The sequence below is a fragment of the Fusarium solani genome, assembly GCF_023522795.1.
Source record: "Fusarium solani strain SB1 chromosome Unknown bctg00000001, whole genome shotgun sequence".
In the NCBI taxonomy this organism is placed as follows: Eukaryota; Fungi; Ascomycota; class Sordariomycetes; order Hypocreales; family Nectriaceae; genus Fusarium; species Fusarium solani.
This window is the reverse complement of record NW_027072156.1, coordinates 2,100,737-2,120,930: the sequence shown is the minus strand read 5'-3', so window position 1 is coordinate 2,120,930 and position 20,194 is coordinate 2,100,737. Positions and strand designations below refer to the sequence as shown.

The window sequence follows — 20,194 nt, the reverse complement described above, 5'->3', positions numbered from 1 at the left end:
TGGCTGTGTGCCCGATTCATGACACCAATTGCGCCGCAAAGGTAGCCAGAAATGGCTTCAAACCAGGACGATGGGCAGCCCAAGCCCGGCGAAAAGACACTACATGTCTGGTCGAAACCCATAGAGCAGAACGAGGCCACGGCCGGCGGCGACAATGGAGCGACATCCACCAATTCGAGGCCGACAATCTCGGAGGCTGTGTCCATGATTAAGAAGGACGACTTTGCAAACGTTGCCAACACGCCGTGCGCTCGACAAGGATTCATCACAGGAATTGCATCTGGTGCTGGTATTGGAGGCTTGAGATTTGTCCTCCGAGGTGAGTCGACCCTATACAGACTTGCACCTCGCACAATCATGGCCTGACTATTGTGTAGGAAACGCCACGAGCGCCGCAAACTGGGCCGTTGGAGTCTTTGTCCTCGGAAGCATGGCGTCCTACGAATGGTGCCAGTACCTCCGCCGAGAGGAGCGACGACAAATGAAGCGACAGATCGAAGTGGTGTCGGAGAACCGGAGGGAACAGGCAAAGAAGATTTCCGAGGCGAGACAAGAGCACGCGAGGTTGGAGGCGGAGAAGAAGGCCGCAGAGAAGGCCTGGTACAAGTTCTGGTGAACTTGGAACCGATCTTCTGGTGTCATGTACCATTGTGTAAAAGTATTATGTGTACCGTCTACTTGGGTACTGTTCTGGACAAGAGGAGGAGATGCTCAACGTAGAGAGCCAAGATTCAAGGGTCAGAAGAGCCCACTAAGAATAAAGGTGTAAAACGTGAATTCGGTACCTAACCGTGATGCCTACGTAAGTGATCTCTCAGAGACCAGGGTATAAAGCGGACTGATAAAGCCATTGCGATTGTATCTTCCCTCCGCCGTCCGTGAACCATCAAAGCAACTTGTGAAGTCGTGCCGTTGAACAAAAAAAACGCTTCTTGCCGCAAATTTGTTAAGCAAGGTTGATGAAATAACAAACGCCAACGAAGCCGCCTAAGCAAAATGTCGGAATAGTCCCCTTCCGCCTGTCGAGTGTCCAGTCCCAGTCCCAGTCCATCCAGTATGAGCCATAGTATCATTATCCCGTCGTAATAGCAATGTTCTGAGCATCCGCGTCCATAAACCTGACCTTTCTCGACGGAGACTTTTCCTCTGGGCCAATGGTGATTCCTGGTCCGCGGCGTCGTCGCTGGTTGCGTCGAGCTCGTGCCTCATTCTCCTCTCGCTTGCGATACTCGGCCATCTGCTGCCTCCGCTTCATGGCGCGGGCCTGTGCCAGGGCAGGTGTGGGCTTGAACCCGATACCGTTGATTCCAGTGCCGTCGTCATCTTCATCGTCGGGGTCGTAGATTGTGATTTCGTCCTCGTGCCACGTCAGTGCGGCTCTGACGGGGTCGACAATCTCCATTTCCTCGTCGTCTCCATCGTCAAATGGTCGTCTCGATGGTTTTTTCATGCGTAACGGCGGTGAGCCTGTTCTCTTCTTGACCTTAGATTTTGATTCGGACAGCCGGTTGATGGACGGGTATGCATGATGCAGGTTACTGTCTGCCGGCCTTGGTGCTTCGGCAAGCTGACGATCCTCCTCCGCCTTATCCCGTGGGGCCCCGCGTGAGGCTTCTGGCGATGGCTCCCGAGCAGGCAGAAATGACTTGCCGTCCAGGTCGACGACTTCTTGGACGGTAGGAGGCACATCTCTCATCATCTCATCAGGCCTCTGTCGTTTCCTAGCAGACTCGTGGGCATCGCTGTCGTCGTTGTTGTTGCTGGTTGCCCCGCCCCCACCTTCCAGTGCGAGACCACGGAACTTGTGGGCGACGGTTGAGCGCGGGCTATTGCTGCCATCGTCGGGGTTCGCGGCGGAGGATGAAGACGAAGGGTCGAGCTCAAAGGAGAACTGAATTGGCGAGAGCCATAGCTGCTCGCCTCGCTTGCGCTTTGGAGTGCTGAGGCTCTGTGGTGATGCGGCGGCCATGGTTCAATGCCGTTGTTTAATAAGAGTCAGAAGCGGCCAGGACACGACCGCTTGGTCGGTTGGAGACGAGGGCCCGCCCGAGCTGAGTTGTGCTGCGCTGAGCTGTTGGGGTTGCGCACGCACGCATGCACCACCGGCTGCTGTCACCTCAATCCAGAGCGGATTAACCTAGAAGGGAAATGGCAGGAGAGTGGAAGAGGAAACGTGCGGTGTTTGTCAAAGACAAGGCACCGATCTAGGTGAGATTTGGTTTACTTGCGCAGACTCTGGGCACGCTGGCAGGCCTCGTGATTCGCTTTACATGTACAGCAGGTGACCACCTGCTCCTGGGCAGTAAGGCGTTCACTCAGCGTCACATCCCATCCAGACCGAAGCCCGATCTCATGGCAAGCATCCCATCGTAGATCTCCCCCAACGTCATGTTTCAGATAATATGCCTTGACGGCTAAATTTGGTACGAGACAAGGTATCTAATAAAATCGGGACAGCTCCCGCAGGGCTGTCGACGGCTGTATTGTGCCGGATGGGGTGTAGCTCATTTATTCCGCCCAGATCAACGCCATTGTTTCCCCGTGTCAAACCACATCAACACCACCACCGCCAGATCTCAGCCCACCCATCACCAAGGCATCGACCTGAACTCTCGGCCTTCCCATGGTTGACCCTGGCGATGGGGTCTTTGCTTTGGTGCTGTGATTCATCGCTGCCCCCTTTCTGAGAGAAAGTGCTGTTCCAAGTGGTAGCGGTCGTCTCGAGGACGTTTTCGTGTTTGTAGGCAGCTCAGCTGCCTTGATCAGCCCGTCTCGCGGGCGAACTAAAGGTATTATATGATGTTCATCCAGTTGAGATGGCCTGTACAGTGTTAGACATCATATAAATCCTGCCGATCATCAAGAAACACTCACTCGGAGCAGCTTCGTCCTTGCGCCGACAGTGTCAACACCCAGCTGTTGCAGATCCTCGTCACTTAGACGCGAAACCTGCGCCGGGGACATTCCAGTCAGGCACTTTTCGTACTTGTGCAGCCTCAACGCGCGGAGCCATTTGGCCACCCATCTAGGGTCTTGGGAGCTGTGAGGGAACGCCGGCATCGGCCACTTGGGCTTTGTTCCCGGCTGGATGAGGAGTTCCTCCTGTCGACGCCAGAGGTCCCGCTTGCGGTCCTTGAGGGTCTGGATCAAGGGCTCGATCTCGCGGAGACACGGTAGGTCGGCGATGGATGTGAGGGCGGCTGTTCGTTCTTCGTCGTTGAGGACTGAAAACCACGTCTTGATGATCTCCATCTCCTCGCCCACCCTTTCGCTGTCGCTCTGCGAGCTAACATGGGAGCGGAAGGACAAGGACGGAGAGCTGGATGCTGACCCCGAGATGGAGCTTGAGAAACTAGAGTACGAAGACATTGTGATGGGCGAGTGAATGTGATGCAGATGCTGAGTCTGAATTAAAGAAGAAAGGAAGCAGAAGAAGAAGAAGCTTCGTAGGCTCTCGAAGAAATATATTTCGAAGCAAAAGACAACATATGCAAGCAAGGCTTACGAGTTGGCTGGATGTGGTCGATTGATCAGGGCTATGGCGTGGTCTATCTGACGGCGACAAGGGACGCCTGGGAGCAAATCACCTCAGGTCATAAGGTTGTTGGAGGGGGATTGAGCATGTATTTATTAGGGTGTGCTCCTGAAGGCGAAATGAACCAACGATTCTCGTCTCAGGCCGCCCTGACTTGGACGAGCAACGTTCGATCCCCTATCTAATCAGAGATAGATGACGGGCCGTCTCATGCGACACTCTTGGGAGTCTGGCCCAGCTCGCCCTGATGGTGGCAAGATTCATGAGAAGACGAGATTTCGTCTTGTCCCTTACAATGAGAATATTCGTCTTTGCTCTTGAGCGGGATATGAGCAAGTTATCCTTGGTAGTGCGCTCCACACGTCCTCACACCAAAATGCTGTCCAACGACATCCATCCCCAAGATCCCTGGCGCACTACTGTATCAAGGGTTTGCTCAGCTTGGGACGCCCCAATCATAACTAGCTCAAATCGATCAAAGTCTTGGGAATAATCACATCTTTTTGTGCTCTAATCCTTACAAGCGTCCAAGATCTCAGATGCGCCACAAACGGTTCGTGGGGGCCGTGAGCGGGTTTAGCTGGCCATGCAGGCGCCTTCAAGTCTAGCCATGCATGTCCTTTTCGGTACCGAATACTAGGCTCCTCTCAAAGATTCTGGGAAGCACCTGGATCTCGAGTCGGGACCTTGTAATGACGGTAGTTGAGTGCCCCGAGTCCCGATCTGGGTCTGTTGGTGTTTTCCGATCGAGGCTCTGCCTCTACTTCGAAAGATGACTTGTCATGATACCTTCAGTGGCCAGGGTAAGCACCTTGTTGGCTCGCCGAGTTCGACTTCTTTTTAGGAATGATTCAGTGGTCTAGTTTGATTCATAGGTTCGTCAATCCTTCAGCACCATGTTTCCAGAATGCTTAATGTGTACTTAAAAATGACATCTTCCCCAAGGGTATCGCTAAAACAATGCAGTTGCAGCACCAAGACTTCCAATCCTGTAAACTTTTGCTCCCCAACATGACTACAATCAACCGCAGCAGACCGTCGTCTCCTCGATGCCCTTGGGCTTGCTTTCGTCACCCTCCAGCCCCTCAAGATCAATCTTGACCACCAACCAGTCGCAAAAGAACTTGCCCAGGCCGCTGCCGATAAAGATGCTGATGATGACATATCCATTAAAGTACATGGCGAGCAGCATGATGATGTAGGCGCCCGCAAAAGTCATGGCGTGAATGACGGAGCGCACCAGCTGCTGTAGAGGCGAGGCCCGGTAGGTGAGGGTTTGCCGCGTGGGCATGACGGCGCCGGTGCAGCCCGCGGCGGCCATGGCGACGCCGTGAGTTGTCGCCTGGCGGTGGAATTGCCGCTGTAGTAGAGCATCGTACTCCTTGCCCATGCGACGGAAGAATTCGACAAGGACGACTAGCAGGATGACGCCGATGCAAGTGGCAACCATCATGCCCGAGTTCTGAATTTGCCATGATTCGGCGAGGAAGCACGCGTCAATTGTGTTCCAGTTCCAAAGCATCTATGGTGTTGTAAGTTCACCGTCCATGACGCTTCTTGGATGTCCTTACCTCCACCTTACACGCGGCACCGCCGCTGTCCATGTTTCCCATGTCGTGGCTCATCTTGAATGATTGTTTGCGCGTCCGCGACGAGCTGTAAAGAAGACGATGATAATGGACCAGAGTGAGGTGCAAGACAGCGACCGTCAACACGATAGCAAGACGATATGGTTGGAGCCGGGTCAGCCACGGGGGGTTGAATGTGGGCGCGAGTGTTTAATACGTCTCAAGACCCAGAGCTGAGTTCGTCGGCCAACTTCCAGTATGGGTAATGTGGAGAAGACGGACGGATTTGGGGGGTAATCCAGCAATTAAGACCCTGGTGAGAAGGATTGAGTTGGTTCCAAGACTCGGGACGAGAAGGAGGGAAGCGATGCAGCCGCAGAGACAAGGAGAGGCTCCTAACAGAGCCAAAGACGACTCTGCAGTTATTAATAATGGATTTTAATCCATGATACGAGGGCGACACAACGCGACAGAGAGTGAGGCCAAGAATCTTAGAGCGGAGGTTGATTCTCCAAGAGCGGAGCCCGGTGGAGCCGGAGGTCGGACGGCCCCACCCGCAGACCCCGGGAAAACGTGCTCATTCCTGCTCAACTCCATCTTTATTGTCTCGCCATAGACATCACCAACAAAGCGCAGCGTCGCAATGCGCATCTTTTCCCTCTTTCTAGGCTGCGTCGATTCATCAAGGTCAGCCTGACCAATCCTCCACCCGTAGTTTGAGCAAATAAGCAGGAGCATCATTCCCGATCCGGCCTGGCTGCCGCGTCCAGGGTCTCAGCTCCATCGCCTTATCCTGGGCAATACCAGAGCATCCATCTTCAAACCCGCTCAGTCATGGATCCCGTTCGTTTATTCAGTCCCGCCAACCTGGCACCTCGGTGGAGACGCCGCCGACGGTTCGATTCTTATTTCTATGGCATCACGTCCGTCGCCATCTTGTTCGCCATTGCCGATCCGTCTTGTCCCTCACGGCTTGTTGCACCACTGCTCCACTGGATTGGGAGTTGACCATATAATTTCTTGTCCGCTACCGACGCGTCTTGACCTGCATTCTTGTTCTTGACATTCTCCCAAACACATCGTCGGACAAGAATTATCCACCATGGCGTCCCTACACCAGCTGGGTGCTCGCCACATCCAGAACATGAGCGAGGCCAAATCCCTCGAGCCTCATTGGGGATACGCAGACCGAGCCGTCCCTTGCACAAACGACAAGGGCTCCTGCGAGTATCTCGATCTCGTCTACTATGCCCACGACCTGGGCATGCTCTACACGGGCATCTTCTGGGGCACCATCCTCGCCATTCTCTTCGTCTGGGGTATCCTCCGACATGTCGGCCGGCCGTCGGCTCCGCCTACCATCTCAAATCTGAACCCTAAGGCCGGTTTCGCCAAGGTTCGTCGCAGCATCGCTGCCATGACGCGCAAATACTTGCTCCCGGACGCTGCTCGTATCGTCTTTGGCCGCACTACTCGCCTTCAGGTCGTCATCCTGCTCACGCTTCTGGGCTATCTGACCATCTGGACTTTCGTGGGCATGTCCTATCGCAAATGGATCACTCCCGTCAAGGACATGCCGGGCACTTACAACACCCGCACGAGTCTTGGCCCCTGGTCCGACCGTATCGGTACTCTGGCGTATGCCTTGACACCTCTCTCTATCCTTCTGTCCAGCCGAGAGTCGATCCTCTCCCTCATCACTGGCGTCCCTTACCAGAGCTTCAACTTTTTGCACCGATGGTCGGGCTACATCATCTTTATCCAAAGCGCTCTCCACACCATTGCTTGGTGCATCGTCGAGATTCGCTTGTACCAGCCCCAGCCTTCAGTTGGTCTCGAATGGATCGTTCAGACTTACATGATTTGGGGCATTGTGGCCATGATTCTGCTCACTCTGCTCGTCCTAGGAAGCACCCCTTGGGGCATCCGTCTGACAGGCTATGAGTTTTTCCGCAAGTCTCACTACGTCCTAGCCATGGTTTACATCGGTGCTTGCTGGGCCCATTGGAAGGCCCTTAAATGCTTCCTCCTCCCCGCCCTCCTGCTCTGGTTTGTCGACCGTGGTTTCCGGTTCCTGCGAGCTGCCTATCTCCACTACCACCATCTCCCCGATGGCAACATGGGCTTCCGGGCTTCCCAGGCCGTCATCACCCGTTTCCCCGACCCCGAGCATGGCGATATCCTGCGACTCGACCTTGAGAACAACCAGGACCCGTGGCAAGTTGGCCAGCATTACTACCTCTGCTTCACCGAGAGCAGCATCTGGCAGTCCCACCCTTTCACGCCCCTGAATGCTCCTATCGTTGAGAAGGGCGTTGTGAAGCACTCGTACATCATGCGTGCTAAGAAGGGCGAGACTAAGAAGGTGGCCGAGCTGGCAGCCAAGAAGCTGGAGAACTCTGAGAAGGCAACCACATCTGTGATCCTCACTGGTGGATATGGTGAAGAGACTATGGACGAGGTCGCCCCCGACACTAACATTATGTGTGTCGCCGGTGGCACTGGTATCGCCTATGTGCTCCCCGTGCTCCTCGAACTCGCACGATCACCCATCTCCCGAGACCGAAAGATTGAGCTCGTCTGGGCCATTCGCCATGCCGCCGATGCTGAATGGGTCCACAAGGAGATGGAGCTCCTCCAACAGGCCCGAAAGGCCCTGAACCTGAAGATTCGAGTGTACGCGACACGAGACGCTGGTAGCGGCCCCCTGCCTCGAGAGAAGGACGACAAGGCCGCGAGCGACGGCGCCGTGCAGGTTGGTTCATCATCATCGTCGGACGTGGACGAGGACTGCGCGTGCGGCACCGAAGTCCCCGTCGCAAAGATCGGCCATGGCACCGTCGACGAGGACCGACACCCCAACCTTCCCAAGCTCGTCAAGGACTTTGTGAGCACCACAGTTAGAGGTCCCACGACCGTTTTCGCCAGTGGCCCTGGAGGCATGATCAGCGACCTGCGGACGATTGTGGCCGGGTGCAACTCCGGCAGTAAGGTATGGAAGGGCGAGGAGCGATTCGACGTCAAGCTGGTGTGCGACGACCGATTGGAATGGTAGTCGACGAGATGAAAGGGATTCGAAAACTTTGCTTTGCTTTAAGATACCACTCTGCATTTCTCGCGGCGCTTTCAAGCTGAAATATGTACATAATTGAAGGGCAGCATCGACTGCGCCATGTCTATAACATGACCTTGAGACCCAACCGTTGATGACTTGACCTTGATGCGATATGAGTTACGTTTACCCTGCCGTGATTCCTACTGACCGAGTCAAGTCGAGTTTCAAGTGTTTACACATCACATGACACGACAGAAGCTATTCTGTACATGAGAACCTGTGGAACCCGTGGGCCTAGCTCCATCATGACGATGATGAGCTGGTTGGATGAGATGCCTTCTTGGGCGACACCTTCAACCCGACTAGCGACAGAATTGGCCGCATCCATCTTGTCGGAGCTCAAGCCGCGCAAGCTGTAACCGTGCCTGGTAAGGCAAAGCAGCCAAGCAAGCACCAGCTGCAACCGCGCCACTCACACCGAGAAGCCCGCAGCTTAGAAGCCATGACGCGCGCCACCCCGCAACAATGGCCATAACTCGGTGAAGCTGTCAGACATCATGTCATGCCATCCACGGATTGGATGGGTTCACAGCAATTTTTCACTACAGTACCAAAGAGAGAAGCTAGGAAGCTCCCAGGCATGTCCCATGCGAGAAACAGCTTTTCCCCACGGGTCGTGTCCCCATTGGCAGTTTAGCCTGAATTCCAGAGTCATGATGGGTCCCCAGCTTTTCGCATTTATCCCCCCTCTCGTTCCGTCGAGTACCACCACGCCTCGCAGCCCAGTGTTGCAGAAACGAGTGGTTAAAACCTCACCACATCTCAGATCTCCTTTTTCTCTTCCATTCATCGTTCTGTGTGCTAGTGGAAGAAGAAAGAAAACATAAATAACACTCGCATCGTCCCCCCTCATACCAAACCACCCCACCATCATCATCACAATCACCCCGCCTCAAAGTGATATCATTCAATCATGGCCGACGCTCCCATCTCCTTCATTCCCCTCGGCGCCATCGTCCAGTCCCTGGTCGTCAAGGGCATCAACATTGTCCAGGGCTTCGCCACCCAGGAGGAATATGAAAAGTACAACTCGCCCTACTTTGGCGTCACTGTAGGCCGTGTCGCCAACCGCATCAAGGGTGCCCGCCTCGACAGCCTCAACGGCAAGGAGTACACCCTCGCCGCGAACAACGGCCCCAACCACCTCCACGGCGGCGAGGTCGGCTGGAGCAAGCGCGTCTGGGACGGCCCCAAGCCTGTCGGCCTCCGTGAGGTACCTGGTATTGAGAACTTTGAGGGCGGCGAGAGCGTTGCCTTTACCCTCACCAGCGAGGACGGCGATGAGGGTTACCCCGGTACCGTGGAGGTGACTGTCGTCTACACGACTGGTATCCAGAAGGTTGAAGGAAAGGAGGTCACCATCCTTGCCATGGACTACGAGGCCAAGCTCATCGACGGCGCTGATGAGACCGTCATCAACATGACCAACCACTCCTACTTCAACCTCAGCGGCCAGGAGACCATCGACGGCACAAACATCACTCTCCCAACCAACAAGTACCTCGCTGTTGACGAAGGCCTCATCCCCACTGGCAAGATCGAGCCCTTCCCAGGTGTCAACGCCGACGAGGCCGTTCTCATGGGAGCAAAGGAGCCCAACATCGACCACTGCTTCGTTCTCAACACGGACCCTTCCTCAGTGCCCCTCGACACCCGCTCCGAGCCCCTTAACCTCAACCTCCGGGCCCACCATGCCGGCGCCGGCGTCAACCTCGAAGTCCTGAGCACCGAGCCCACCTTCCAGGTCTACACGGGCTCTGGCATCGACGTGCCCGAGGTCAACGGTAAGGCCGCCCGTGGTTCGCGCGCCGGCTTCTGCTGCGAGCCTGCTCGCTACGTCAACGCCGCCAACGTCCCCGAGTGGAAGAACATGGTCCTGCTCAAGAAGGGAGACACATACGGCGCCAGGATCGTGTACAAGGCCTGGGCGGACTAAGATGGAAATCTCGTAGGACATGAAATGAAAGAAAAAAAGAAAGAAAACCAATTGAATAAGCACGATTTTATGAACGCCTAGCTAGGTATTATGAGAAAAATTGGAAACAAACCCTTGAGGCAGCCTCCCGATTTGCTGCATTTTGTAGTGTACAGAGCCATCATGATACATCTCGTCACCCCTGAACCTCAACCTGTGGACATCGCTCAACGCCATGAGAGTGATACGAAAAACCCCCTTGCCCAAACTTCACTCGGAGTCGCTGTCATCCCCCAAAAAGGCCAAATCGGCCCGCACCCTCTTTCGTCGGGCGGCGTACGTGTCTTCCTCCTCCTCGGCGTCGTCGCCGCCGGCATCGCTGCCCTCGCTCTCAATGACCTTTGCTTGCTTGCTCTTGCTGCGGCTCGCCCGGCCTCGGCTCGCCACACCCCAAAGGGCATTCATCTCTTGAGCCGCCTCAGCCTCAGCCATGAGCTCTCGTCTCTCCTTGATCTCACGGGCCTTGGCCTCGGAAAAGCGACCCTCCATACCAATCTCGGCGAGCATCTTCTTGAGGTGGCGAATCTTGGCCTTGGGGTCGTCGCCGTACTTCTTGAGCTCATTATGCCACAACTTACGGACGCCGCACTTGGTAAGGTGAGACTGAAGCCTCTTGATCTCTTCGGTGTTGGGATCTTCCGCCGTGTTGCTCTTCTTGGTGGCGGCGGCCTTGGGGACTTTGGCTGGCTTGCTGGCAGCCTCCTTCTTGTCCTTTCTCTTCCGCTTGGGCTTTACGGGTTCATCGATCACATCCGAGTATTCCTCTTCCTCGTCAACCGCTGGCTTGTCGTCCCCGTTCTCATTCGTAGTTGGCTTTTCGTCGTCACCTGGTGTTTCATGCGATGTAGAAACAGCTGGCTCTTCTGTGGCAGCTTCACCATTCTGAGTCTTCTCATCTTTGCCCTCATCGTCTGAAGCAGGCTTTCCACTGTCAGACTCCATGTCGACATCCTCATCGTCGGAGACGACAGGCTTGGCCTTCGCCTTCGCCTTGGTCTTGCGCTTTGCTGGCGCTCGCTTCTTCTTCTGAGGCTTTTCTTCCTCGCTTAGCTCGCTGAGTTCACTCAACTCACTCAGCTCACTTGGCTCCGATTCCACCTTCTTGGTGGGCTTCTTGGGCTTGGGGCCTCGCTTCTGGCGTTTGGGCTTTGGCTGAGGGGACTCGATTTCTGATGAGCCACGCTTCACACCCTTCTCAGCCTCATCATCTGAGGGGGGCCCATCTTTGCTGTCGGGAACCCATCCATCAAGGAGCTTCTCCTATATGTGTGTCAGAGTGTGGAGTATGAGATAGTGTTTTGGGTAACTTACTACACGCCCTTTGATTACATCTTTACTCTTCTTCTTCCATTTACCGGTTGCGAAGAAACCGTCGTCAAGCCCTAAATTCTCCTCTGCCTGCTTGCGAACCTTGTTCACCGAGGTGTCATCGGGGGCGGCACGATAGACTTGGTAAGTTGCGTCGAGGAGTGCCTGCTCAATATCGTCATCAGACGGCGCCATGGCTGAAAATGCTTCAAGTCAAGATGTCGCAGTTTTTCTTCGGTTGAGTTGGAGATGAAAATAGTTGATGCGCTGAAGGGAGAAACGTGACCATAATCTTCTAGTCTGAAGTCGCAGTCGCGTTGATGAGACGCGACCAGTCGAGGTACGAGTCTGTCTGAGCTCAGGTCGATTTTTGTGGGGATGTTCACAGTGCTCGGCGGGGTCTGAGCGTCAGCCAATCACGGCTGTTTTCAATTGTAGCAAGAACATTCCTCACTTCCGAGGCCATGGGGGAAAATTGTGCCTGTCACGAGTCTTGCTTCGCCTCTGATGCGAGCATAAAAGGACCAGTTGCTTGTTTCATTTTATGCAATTCAATGTAAACACGGATACGAATAACCCCTTGTTGCCGTCGGATTTAGAGTAGTGGAGTGGCTGGCTTGGCGTTCTCTCTCGGCCGGGAGCTCTCACGCTAGAATTCTGATTGCTTCAACTACATCACTTGTTTGTCACCATCAGCCATCATGTCCGCTTCGCTTGCTCCCGAGTGCAATGAGGTCAAGGAGTAAGTATTTAGATGCTTATGTTTTACTATTCCATCTGACACGTCTAGACGATATGATACCTGTTTCTTGAAATGGTACAGCGAGAGTATGATTTCCGTTGCCACCGTCGCCGCATGATACTGACGAGTGCAGAGTACCTTCGGGGACAAGAAAAGGACAATAAAGAATGCGCCAATCTTTTCAAGGACTATCAACAATGTTTGAAGGTGAGTTTTGGAGGTGCTTGGGGCCTCATAATGCTAATACCCTGGCATAGGGTGCTCTAAAGGAGCGAGGGATCGATAAGCTGGTGGCGGAGGCCCGGGAAGAGAACAAGGAGAACGATTTGAAGCATCTCGGGCCAAAAAGTTTGTCCCCGTCCCATTATTTTACACTGACCGAAGAATATTGACATTTCCATTAGAATAAGAGTCGATAATGTCCAGATCACATTGATGAACGGCGTTATGGAACCGAAGAATTGGTGGTTTGCACAAGCTTTCGGATACGGGGTAGATTTCTCGGATACGCTCACTCTTATATACTCACTACTCTACATATATGCATACAACATCAGTAATTGTTCACTCGAAAGCTCCCCGACCTTCATATCCCATCTCATCATCATAGCCTCGACCAGGCCATTGCACGTGATCCCAAATTGGACACTCTACGGCCCACTTTTGACTCTACAATTAGCGGTCGACGTTACTCGAACTAGACGACGACGCGCACGTAGCTCTTTCGCTCGCTCGCAGATGCAGGGGCAGCCAATCCAATCAATGCATCCAACCCTCTTTCTGCATTGAGCGAGCTGGCAGTTCCATTCGTTTGACCCGACTTGCTTGTTTGTTTGGTTTGGCAGATAATCACCAGACGGCAAGAAGAAGGATCTCATCTCGTCTGCTCCTCCTCGCTTCCGTGTGCCTCCCGCTTCTCTTCCCATCGCCAAGAGACAAACCCATTCGCAAGTCCCGCCGGCAGCCCACCTCCACGGCTTGGCGAGTCGAGTCCCCCAACTTCTTCGCCCCAAAACTGCCACCAAACGAGGACGGCATGTACTGCCACGAGCAATAGCGCTTCTATGCACCCCTTTTCCGTCCTTACGCTCGGCATCTTCGTCGCTGGCTACATTACTGCCCGCTGGGACCTTGTTACTCGCCTCTATGAACTTGCCATCTTTGCCTGGGAAAACGGAGTTGTCGTCAGTACAGCTTTGTGCGCCCTCCAACTCCAATGTCTAGCTAACACATGCTCAGACGCGCGCGACAAAGGCCTTTGCTGCCCTAACCATTCTCTTCCTCGCCGTGTTCGCTCCCACCGTACTGCTGGCCACTCAAGAAACGAATCTGGTACGCCCCGTCCCCGCTCGACGCTGATGAGAGGAGAGGGCTAACAAGTTGGACCTAGCATCCACGAGAACCTAGGACGGGTATCTCTGCGCGAGAGCAGCTCAGACGACGAGGTTCTTTTTAAGCGGATTGCGCCGGTCGATATACATAGTCGCTTGTCATGGTAGAGCATGATGGGTTGATGAGAGTGTTCTGGCCGACAGACATTCCTAAGTCGGATCGTCCTGGTGTCGTGGTGGGATGGCGCAATTCTATTCTGGATGTCTTTGTCGTGGCCATCCTTGAAGATGTTGACGTCAGTAACACTCTGCGACTGCAAAAACTCAATACTGACGTCCTCTAGGCTAGGATCACCGAGTCGCATCTCAAGGCTGGCACCTTCTTCCGCAGCGAGGCTCACCCAGCTAGCCAAATCAGCGATATGTGCGGACATAGTTCAATGCATGTCCTCGGCCTCTCGAACGCCCCCGATCCAAGCCTAGCTGATCCATCTTGGCTTTGCGCGACGACAAATACGAACCCGAGAGTACCAAAAATTACTTGCTCCCGAGCCGTCAGTGTTCAGCTCATTCTTTACGATCGACCCTATCCTCAAGGGATGCAATACATATCACTGAACCCAATTGCTCTTGCGCTTGGTCATGATGGATCGCAGTTGGACGACACCATCGCATCGGAGGGAGAGGAGGAGACTCGGGAACGTGAGATGAAGGAGGAGAAGCGCAAGCTCGTCGAAAAGCTCAAGCTGCACACAATTTCGAAACGAGTACCCTCAGCTCGGGACAAGGCTTTGCCAAAGATAATCAACCAAGTCAATTGGTCTTGGGAGCTCGAAAAGACACTGCAGAAGAATGTCGGGCGCATAGGGACGAGACCTCGACGTAGTCTCAGTGTTTCAGAGCGTGTCGTCGAGACTGCTTCAACCATGAGGAACTATGTCATCCTGCAACTGTGGACATGGTGTACTCTGTACATCTTCCCCATTGGGCAACAGGCACTAATTCTTGGGCTCATGGGCTACCGGATCATGACAGAGATGTTGCTCCTGTTGCTCGAGTTCCGGATCAAGCCTGGGTACGCGGCACTGAAGGACATTTCGGCCACAGCTCAACAAGTTGAAATACGCCTTCAACAGTTTTGTTATTGGCCGATGCAGTACATGACGCTGCGGCAACGCAAAGACAATTGGGCGAGTGTCACCACGAGCCATCCAGACTACATCCGATTCTACAACAGTTTGTGGCTCGTTGCCAACGACGTTATTATTGGCATTGCTCTCGGCTCATATATCATTGAGAACGCCGACTGGGTAGCGACACAAATCGGCAACCTGCTCCGCACATATACCGTCGATGCGCTACAGAGCAGCATATCATGGTTGATGGGTTGGCCCGGTGGTCTCAAGCTCAATACAGATTTGGCTGCCTTCTTGGGGGATCTGTTCCTGTGGGTCATTGACTACTGGTCTAGTAAGTGTTGGTTATCGGTTTGTATGATGCATCAGCTAACAGTGCCAGGCTGTATCGAGACTCTGACTCCGGCGCTGCCCAAGATGGTGTGGTTCATAGGATTCTCTTCCTTTGCTGGGGCAAGCATGCCCATTGCTATGTTCTCGGATATGCTCTCCACGTTGACTATCCACATCTATTCGTTTTATTTGGCGTCTGGGCGGATATATCACTGGCAGCTGACGATCCTGCAATCCCTGTTCCACCTCTTCCGTGGCAAGAAGCACAACATTCTTCGCAATCGTATCGACTCTTGCGATTATGATTTGGATCAGCTCCTTGTCGGCACCATCCTCTTTACTCTGCTCTTCTTCCTCTTGCCGACAGTTGCCGTCTTCTACCTCAACTTTGCCATTGCCAGGATGGCCATCATCTCTCTCAAGGCCGGGTTCGACACTGCCCTGTCTTGCCTGAACCACTTTCCGTTGTTTGCGCTCATGTTGAGAATAAAAGACCCAAGGAGACTGCCAGGCGGCATTCGGTTTGAACTTCGAGATACCCACGATTATAGACATGATACCACGAGCAGCGCTGATGGACCACCCCCTACCTCGGTCATCTATCTCAAGGTTAGTGTTTATTCCCCTTGTAACACTCGAGCACCTTTGCTAATACTCCTAGTCAATTCCTTTGACGTTTCGAATAATGTTCAACCAGTACTTCCAAATGGCCAACCGCATTAGGAAACACTATCTGTCACCAAAGGTCTTTTTCTGCCTCCTGACGGGCATGTTTGTGCCACCTATCAACCGTAAGAACTTGTATAGTCTTCAGTACAGCATGTTGCCAGCGCGAAGGGCCACCATCCGAGAGATGTGGAGGGTATTGAATAAGCCACGGCCAGCGAAGAAATTTCCACTCCCGTATATCCCGCCGTTACCCAACGGTGGAAGACGGGCATCAGCGAACATTGGGAGGACTAGATAAAAATCATAGAGCCAGAAACTAGAGTTTTAATGGATAATAAACAGCGAAGTATTCAATCAATCGGGTCGTATCGAACAGATCACACTATCTAACTGAAGTGAGTAAAACAACTCAACCCAAGAGCAAGCCAGGATACAGAATTTCTCTTGGCTCTGAACAACAATGATCATGTTCGATAAAAGCAACGTTCTCTCGGTTCTACCTATTGCTTGTTCACATTGCCATGGTAAGTAAGATACAGCAGTCAAGAACACAGCGTGGTTTAACAAAGGACAGGGACAAGTATATCTCCCAACATCCGCACACCAGGCGATGGATGTGAACTATGTCCAACATACCGTCCTGGGGAAATAGGTGAATTCGTAAGAGGGGCAGTATAAATATCTCGAGTGCATCTCCTCAGCCAATATGTTTCGCATCTACCAAACACCCGTACCCCTTCCCGACATGTCTCCCTCTCCAAACATGCCTTATCCCGCAGACAAACCTTTGCCGGACTTGCCCCTGCGAGACATGTCCCTACGAGACCTGCCTTTCTTTCGTAATGTCGTCAGGCCCCGGTCTACGAGACTCTTGGTCCCTATCATTATTCTTACCACACCAGAGGGCGTCGAAATGTCAATCAGGCACGCTCCGCCTTGGAGGCGGATGCAGCGCCAGGTTCCGAAGACGTCGGTGACGGTGGGAATCAAGGGTGATGCGAGCGGCATGATGACCGACGGCTATAGTGTTCGGGGTCGCACTTCCAAGAGAGGATGCGAGTGCGGTGGTCACAAATGTCGATCATCTTCTCGCTCCTCTCACTGTCACTCCCAGTCTCGGGATCGTCGTTAGTTGCACGGTCTCCGTTTCTTTGGAAGAGAACACTCATGAAAATGTGTATATCCCACACTTTGCTTGGGGATAACACCCGTCGGTGGGTTTGATTCCTACCATGACAGCTCTTACAGCGAGGCTTGTATCAGCCCGCAAACGCAATATTTCCTTGAGTCATCGTCTGATGCCCAGTATAGCCTTAAGTAGCTCTCCCCACAATTGATACATCTTCATACCATCCCTTCTCCCAGAACCGCCGCCATATTTCCGTTTGTAAAGTTCTTGCTCTTTTCCTGTGACTCTCTTCTTCGCCAAGATAGGGCTGAGCAGACTACTTCGCTTCCAAGCCTCGCGCCTCATCTTGACATGCTCGTTTCGCTGTATAGGTCTCCAAGCCGGGACGTGCTCTGGCATAAATGTCTTGTTGTCGGGTGTGGTGATGGTTATTACGGGGATCTTGGGCTTCTAGCCGTGCGCTGCGTCCCACGAAACTCGTCGTGATAATGTTGCTAAGTTGCCTGGGGCTTGCGGAAGTACATAATGGGCTCCGGGCACCTTGCTGAATGAATTATAGTAGAAGCCTGGTCCGTTCGATGGGACGTGACGATATGTTGGTTGTTTGTTCTCTCGACTCATTCTGCCAATCCTGTCGGTCCAGGCTTGCGGGACTGTACTTGTTCGCTGGTGTTTCGCCATGTTGTGCAGTTGCTGCGTGCTGGGATGTCAGTGTTGGTGTATGACTGACTACCCTCACCCATCCAAGGGGTTGCTCAAGGTAGCTATTGAGAGGACGAGGCCGTAGAAAGAGAAATGTGAGTTACAATGTCTATATATATCAGTGCCTAGAACAAAACATTTATTTACATTAAGCTGTTGCTTTGATTCACTCTGGTTGTAAACGGCAGTGGAGGCTATGGCACTGCCAAAGCCCGAACGCGCAGTGCAAAATCGACGTCATTCATTCTTTAATCTTCTTTCTCTCCTTGAGGTCGTTTGTGCCTCGCGTGAGCCTCGTGTTTCCCAACAACGTTTGCAATCTTGTTTTATCTGACATCTCATGAGGCATCGTCGTGATATCTGACTCTGCCACGAAACAAACATACGCTTTCACCCAACTTATTCATGGGCCGTTATTAACTTCTCATGGTTTTTATTTGTTTGCCCAAAACTTTTCGTCTATTTTCATGGGCCAACAGCTAAGATTCCACCTTTTTCATTTCCTCCTCGCAAACATCGACACCTCACAGCTTGGCGGCTCAGCACTCATCTTCCATCATTCCTCTTTCACTCATCATTTCCACTTGCCACCATCTGCAAGCCTTTCGGATGTTATTCAAGACATCTTTCTACCTGTCTATATAGAAGGCATCGGATCCGGCCTCGGCGTCATCAAAATCGAACATTATAGAAACCGATCCTCTTGCACAAGTCAACATCAGCTGGCTTGGCGAAATGGCGCCTCTGGAGCAGACTGCTTCCGACCAAAGGATGCATCCTCACACAGAGTCCGGGTTGGCGTCGACAACTGGTCCAGAGTCGGGAACCAGGATCCACGGCTAGCAGTCTGGGATTCCTGCAATTCCCGAAATCACCCTCACCACACCCGACGGCGAAACTCTCTCTATCGCGGACGCTCCAGCTTGGAGGCCCATCAGTTACGACCTAGAGATCGTCGGCAGACTACAGCAATGGAGAGACAATGGTCTTCTCAATCCTGCTTGGGCAATGACGCCAACACAAGTGCGGCGCGAGAAGAGACGAGAAAAGAGACGACGACGGGCAAAGGAACATGCAGACAAAATGGCCGCGGTCACAGCAGAACATTCGAAGCATGGATAAGCAAAGGAGAGTGTTGCAAAAAACGATTTACATGGTGTTGATGGAAAGATCATGTAGATGAAAGACCATTGGGTGGTGCAGAATACCTACTCATGGAAAGTTGATTCGACTCTTGTATCGTGATCCAATCGGACATAATGAGATTCCAAAAGCTCAAGCGTGATATAAATCGGATGATGGGTTATGCGACAAGCCGTGAGGTTGTATGCCGACAGTTGGCGGTTGTGATGTGAACGTTTCAAGGCAGAGATAGACGTCCCATGATCTAATGAGGAAGACAACTACTGGACGACTGACAACGGGACCGGCCCGTGGAGACCGACGAAGCAAATCGTGAGGCCAAGAATCGACGAGATGGTGGGTGTTGCGCGTGTCAAGCTGCATCAAGGGCGTGGTGATCTGGTGATGATCATGACGATGCTGAAATTGCCGTGGCGAGAGGGTCGCTCAAGTTCCGAGGCACCTGCCACAGCTACCTAAGGTGTGGGCTTCTAGACCATCCGTTGGAAACGGTGTCGTGGGCTGTGCACCCGGTTGCAGTTGCAGTTGCTTGCTCCTCATCTGCTGGCTACGGTTTCCCTTCCTGCCTGTCTACCAAGTCCTTTCGAGGCTCCCTCCTTCTTTATTTCCTCTGTCCCGGTCTCCCGTGACTCCGTCTCCCCGGATCCACAACGTCCTGAGGTGTGCTTACCTTGCAGGATGCTCGCCAAGCTTGCCTGGATCACCCATGTTCACGACACGATCAAGGCTTCGGATGGTCCAAGAGCTGAAGCTGAGGAATCTCGACCACTTCCACTCCTCGTCAAGGCCTAGTCCCAAGAGCGAAAACGAAAACGGCGTGAAGAGTTGCCCAAGAATTCCGGCTTGACAGCTTCTAGAGCCGGCCTACTGACCTACCTCGAGCCACTTTGTTTGAGGGGTAGTCAATCGAACCCCAGGTCTCTCGATTTCTCCATCCAATGATGCAACCTTCCCCAGCGCCAGTCCAACTCGAGAAGCTGGAGGCACCCTAACGGCGCCTCTCGAGATGCTCCCCGCGCTGCATGGCGTCGATCACAGCACACGACTCGACAGCTCTGGGCGCTAAGGTACGGAGACGTGGGAGGGTCAATCCTCATGGCTGCGCTACATCCGGAGCTCTAGCGGACTGGCAATGACGGCAAGCTTCCAAACATTGTCACCGAGGCTCTGCTGTCGTTGGTCCATGCCTCTCTGATCCAGGTCCAAGATGCCGTGTCCAGGGCCTGTACAACGTAGTAACACACCAATATCCCGTCCTTGGTTCAAGGGTCCCTCCCCAAACTCCCGATGATGGGCTTCTCGACCCTATAATCGGCCCACCTCGAGACAGCATTCAGCACCTTGCAAGCAACATCTACCTGATGTGAATCTGCTTCGAATTGCTCCGAATGAACATGGACATGGGCATGGAGAACACGCATTGACCCACCCAGGCAAAGGGTCCAGAACCCTCTCCACTGTCACTAACTTGCCGTCGTCTGCGCTGCTGCAAGAGACTAGGGACGGGC

The 20,194-nt window shown here is 53.3% G+C and overlaps 8 protein-coding genes across 8 annotated transcripts; 4 read left to right on the top strand and 4 right to left on the bottom strand.

Annotated features, from left to right (window-relative positions):
• Positions 1-51: 51 nt before the first annotated feature.
• Positions 52-616, top strand: MRS44_002779 (uncharacterized protein; the record flags this gene model as incomplete). Its single annotated transcript, XM_046275224.2, has 2 exons — positions 52-319; positions 378-616. 2 exons carry the CDS (start codon positions 52-54, stop codon positions 614-616), a joined length of 507 nt encoding a protein of 168 aa, XP_046136888.1.
• Positions 617-1,072: 456 nt separating this feature from the next.
• MRS44_002778 (uncharacterized protein) lies at positions 1,073-1,969 on the bottom strand (the record flags this gene model as incomplete). Its single annotated transcript, XM_046268184.2, has 1 exon — positions 1,073-1,969. The coding sequence occupies one exon, from the start codon at positions 1,967-1,969 to the stop codon at positions 1,073-1,075; it is 897 nt and encodes a 298-aa protein (XP_046136887.1).
• An 834-nt stretch (positions 1,970-2,803) lies between these two features.
• MRS44_002777 (uncharacterized protein) lies at positions 2,804-3,369 on the bottom strand (the record flags this gene model as incomplete). The annotated part of the gene is made up of 2 exons (XM_065622951.1): positions 2,804-2,821; positions 2,875-3,369. 2 exons carry the CDS (start codon positions 3,367-3,369, stop codon positions 2,804-2,806), a joined length of 513 nt encoding a protein of 170 aa, XP_065479023.1.
• Positions 3,370-4,556: 1,187 nt separating this feature from the next.
• Positions 4,557-5,160, bottom strand: MRS44_002776 (uncharacterized protein; the record flags this gene model as incomplete). Its single annotated transcript, XM_046273507.1, has 2 exons — positions 4,557-5,057; positions 5,107-5,160. The coding sequence occupies 2 exons, from the start codon at positions 5,158-5,160 to the stop codon at positions 4,557-4,559; spliced, it is 555 nt and encodes a 184-aa protein (XP_046136885.1).
• A 1,045-nt stretch (positions 5,161-6,205) lies between these two features.
• Positions 6,206-8,158, top strand: MRS44_002775 (uncharacterized protein; the record flags this gene model as incomplete). Its single annotated transcript, XM_046268183.2, has 1 exon — positions 6,206-8,158. One exon carries the CDS (start codon positions 6,206-6,208, stop codon positions 8,156-8,158), a length of 1,953 nt encoding a protein of 650 aa, XP_046136884.1.
• Positions 8,159-9,131: 973 nt separating this feature from the next.
• Positions 9,132-10,154, top strand: MRS44_002774 (uncharacterized protein; the record flags this gene model as incomplete). Its single annotated transcript, XM_046268185.2, has 1 exon — positions 9,132-10,154. One exon carries the CDS (start codon positions 9,132-9,134, stop codon positions 10,152-10,154), a length of 1,023 nt encoding a protein of 340 aa, XP_046136883.1.
• Positions 10,155-10,403: 249 nt separating this feature from the next.
• Positions 10,404-11,696, bottom strand: MRS44_002773 (uncharacterized protein; the record flags this gene model as incomplete). The annotated part of the gene is made up of 2 exons (XM_046275223.2): positions 10,404-11,453; positions 11,505-11,696. 2 exons carry the CDS (start codon positions 11,694-11,696, stop codon positions 10,404-10,406), a joined length of 1,242 nt encoding a protein of 413 aa, XP_046136882.1.
• Positions 11,697-12,202: 506 nt separating this feature from the next.
• On the top strand, positions 12,203-16,010 carry MRS44_002772 (uncharacterized protein; the record flags this gene model as incomplete). The annotated part of the gene is made up of 10 exons (XM_065622950.1): positions 12,203-12,243; positions 12,292-12,329; positions 12,377-12,450; positions 12,501-12,591; positions 13,177-13,427; positions 13,483-13,575; positions 13,727-13,870; positions 13,919-15,044; positions 15,093-15,652; positions 15,705-16,010. The coding sequence occupies 10 exons, from the start codon at positions 12,203-12,205 to the stop codon at positions 16,008-16,010; spliced, it is 2,724 nt and encodes a 907-aa protein (XP_065479022.1).
• Positions 16,011-20,194: the final 4,184 nt, after the last annotated feature.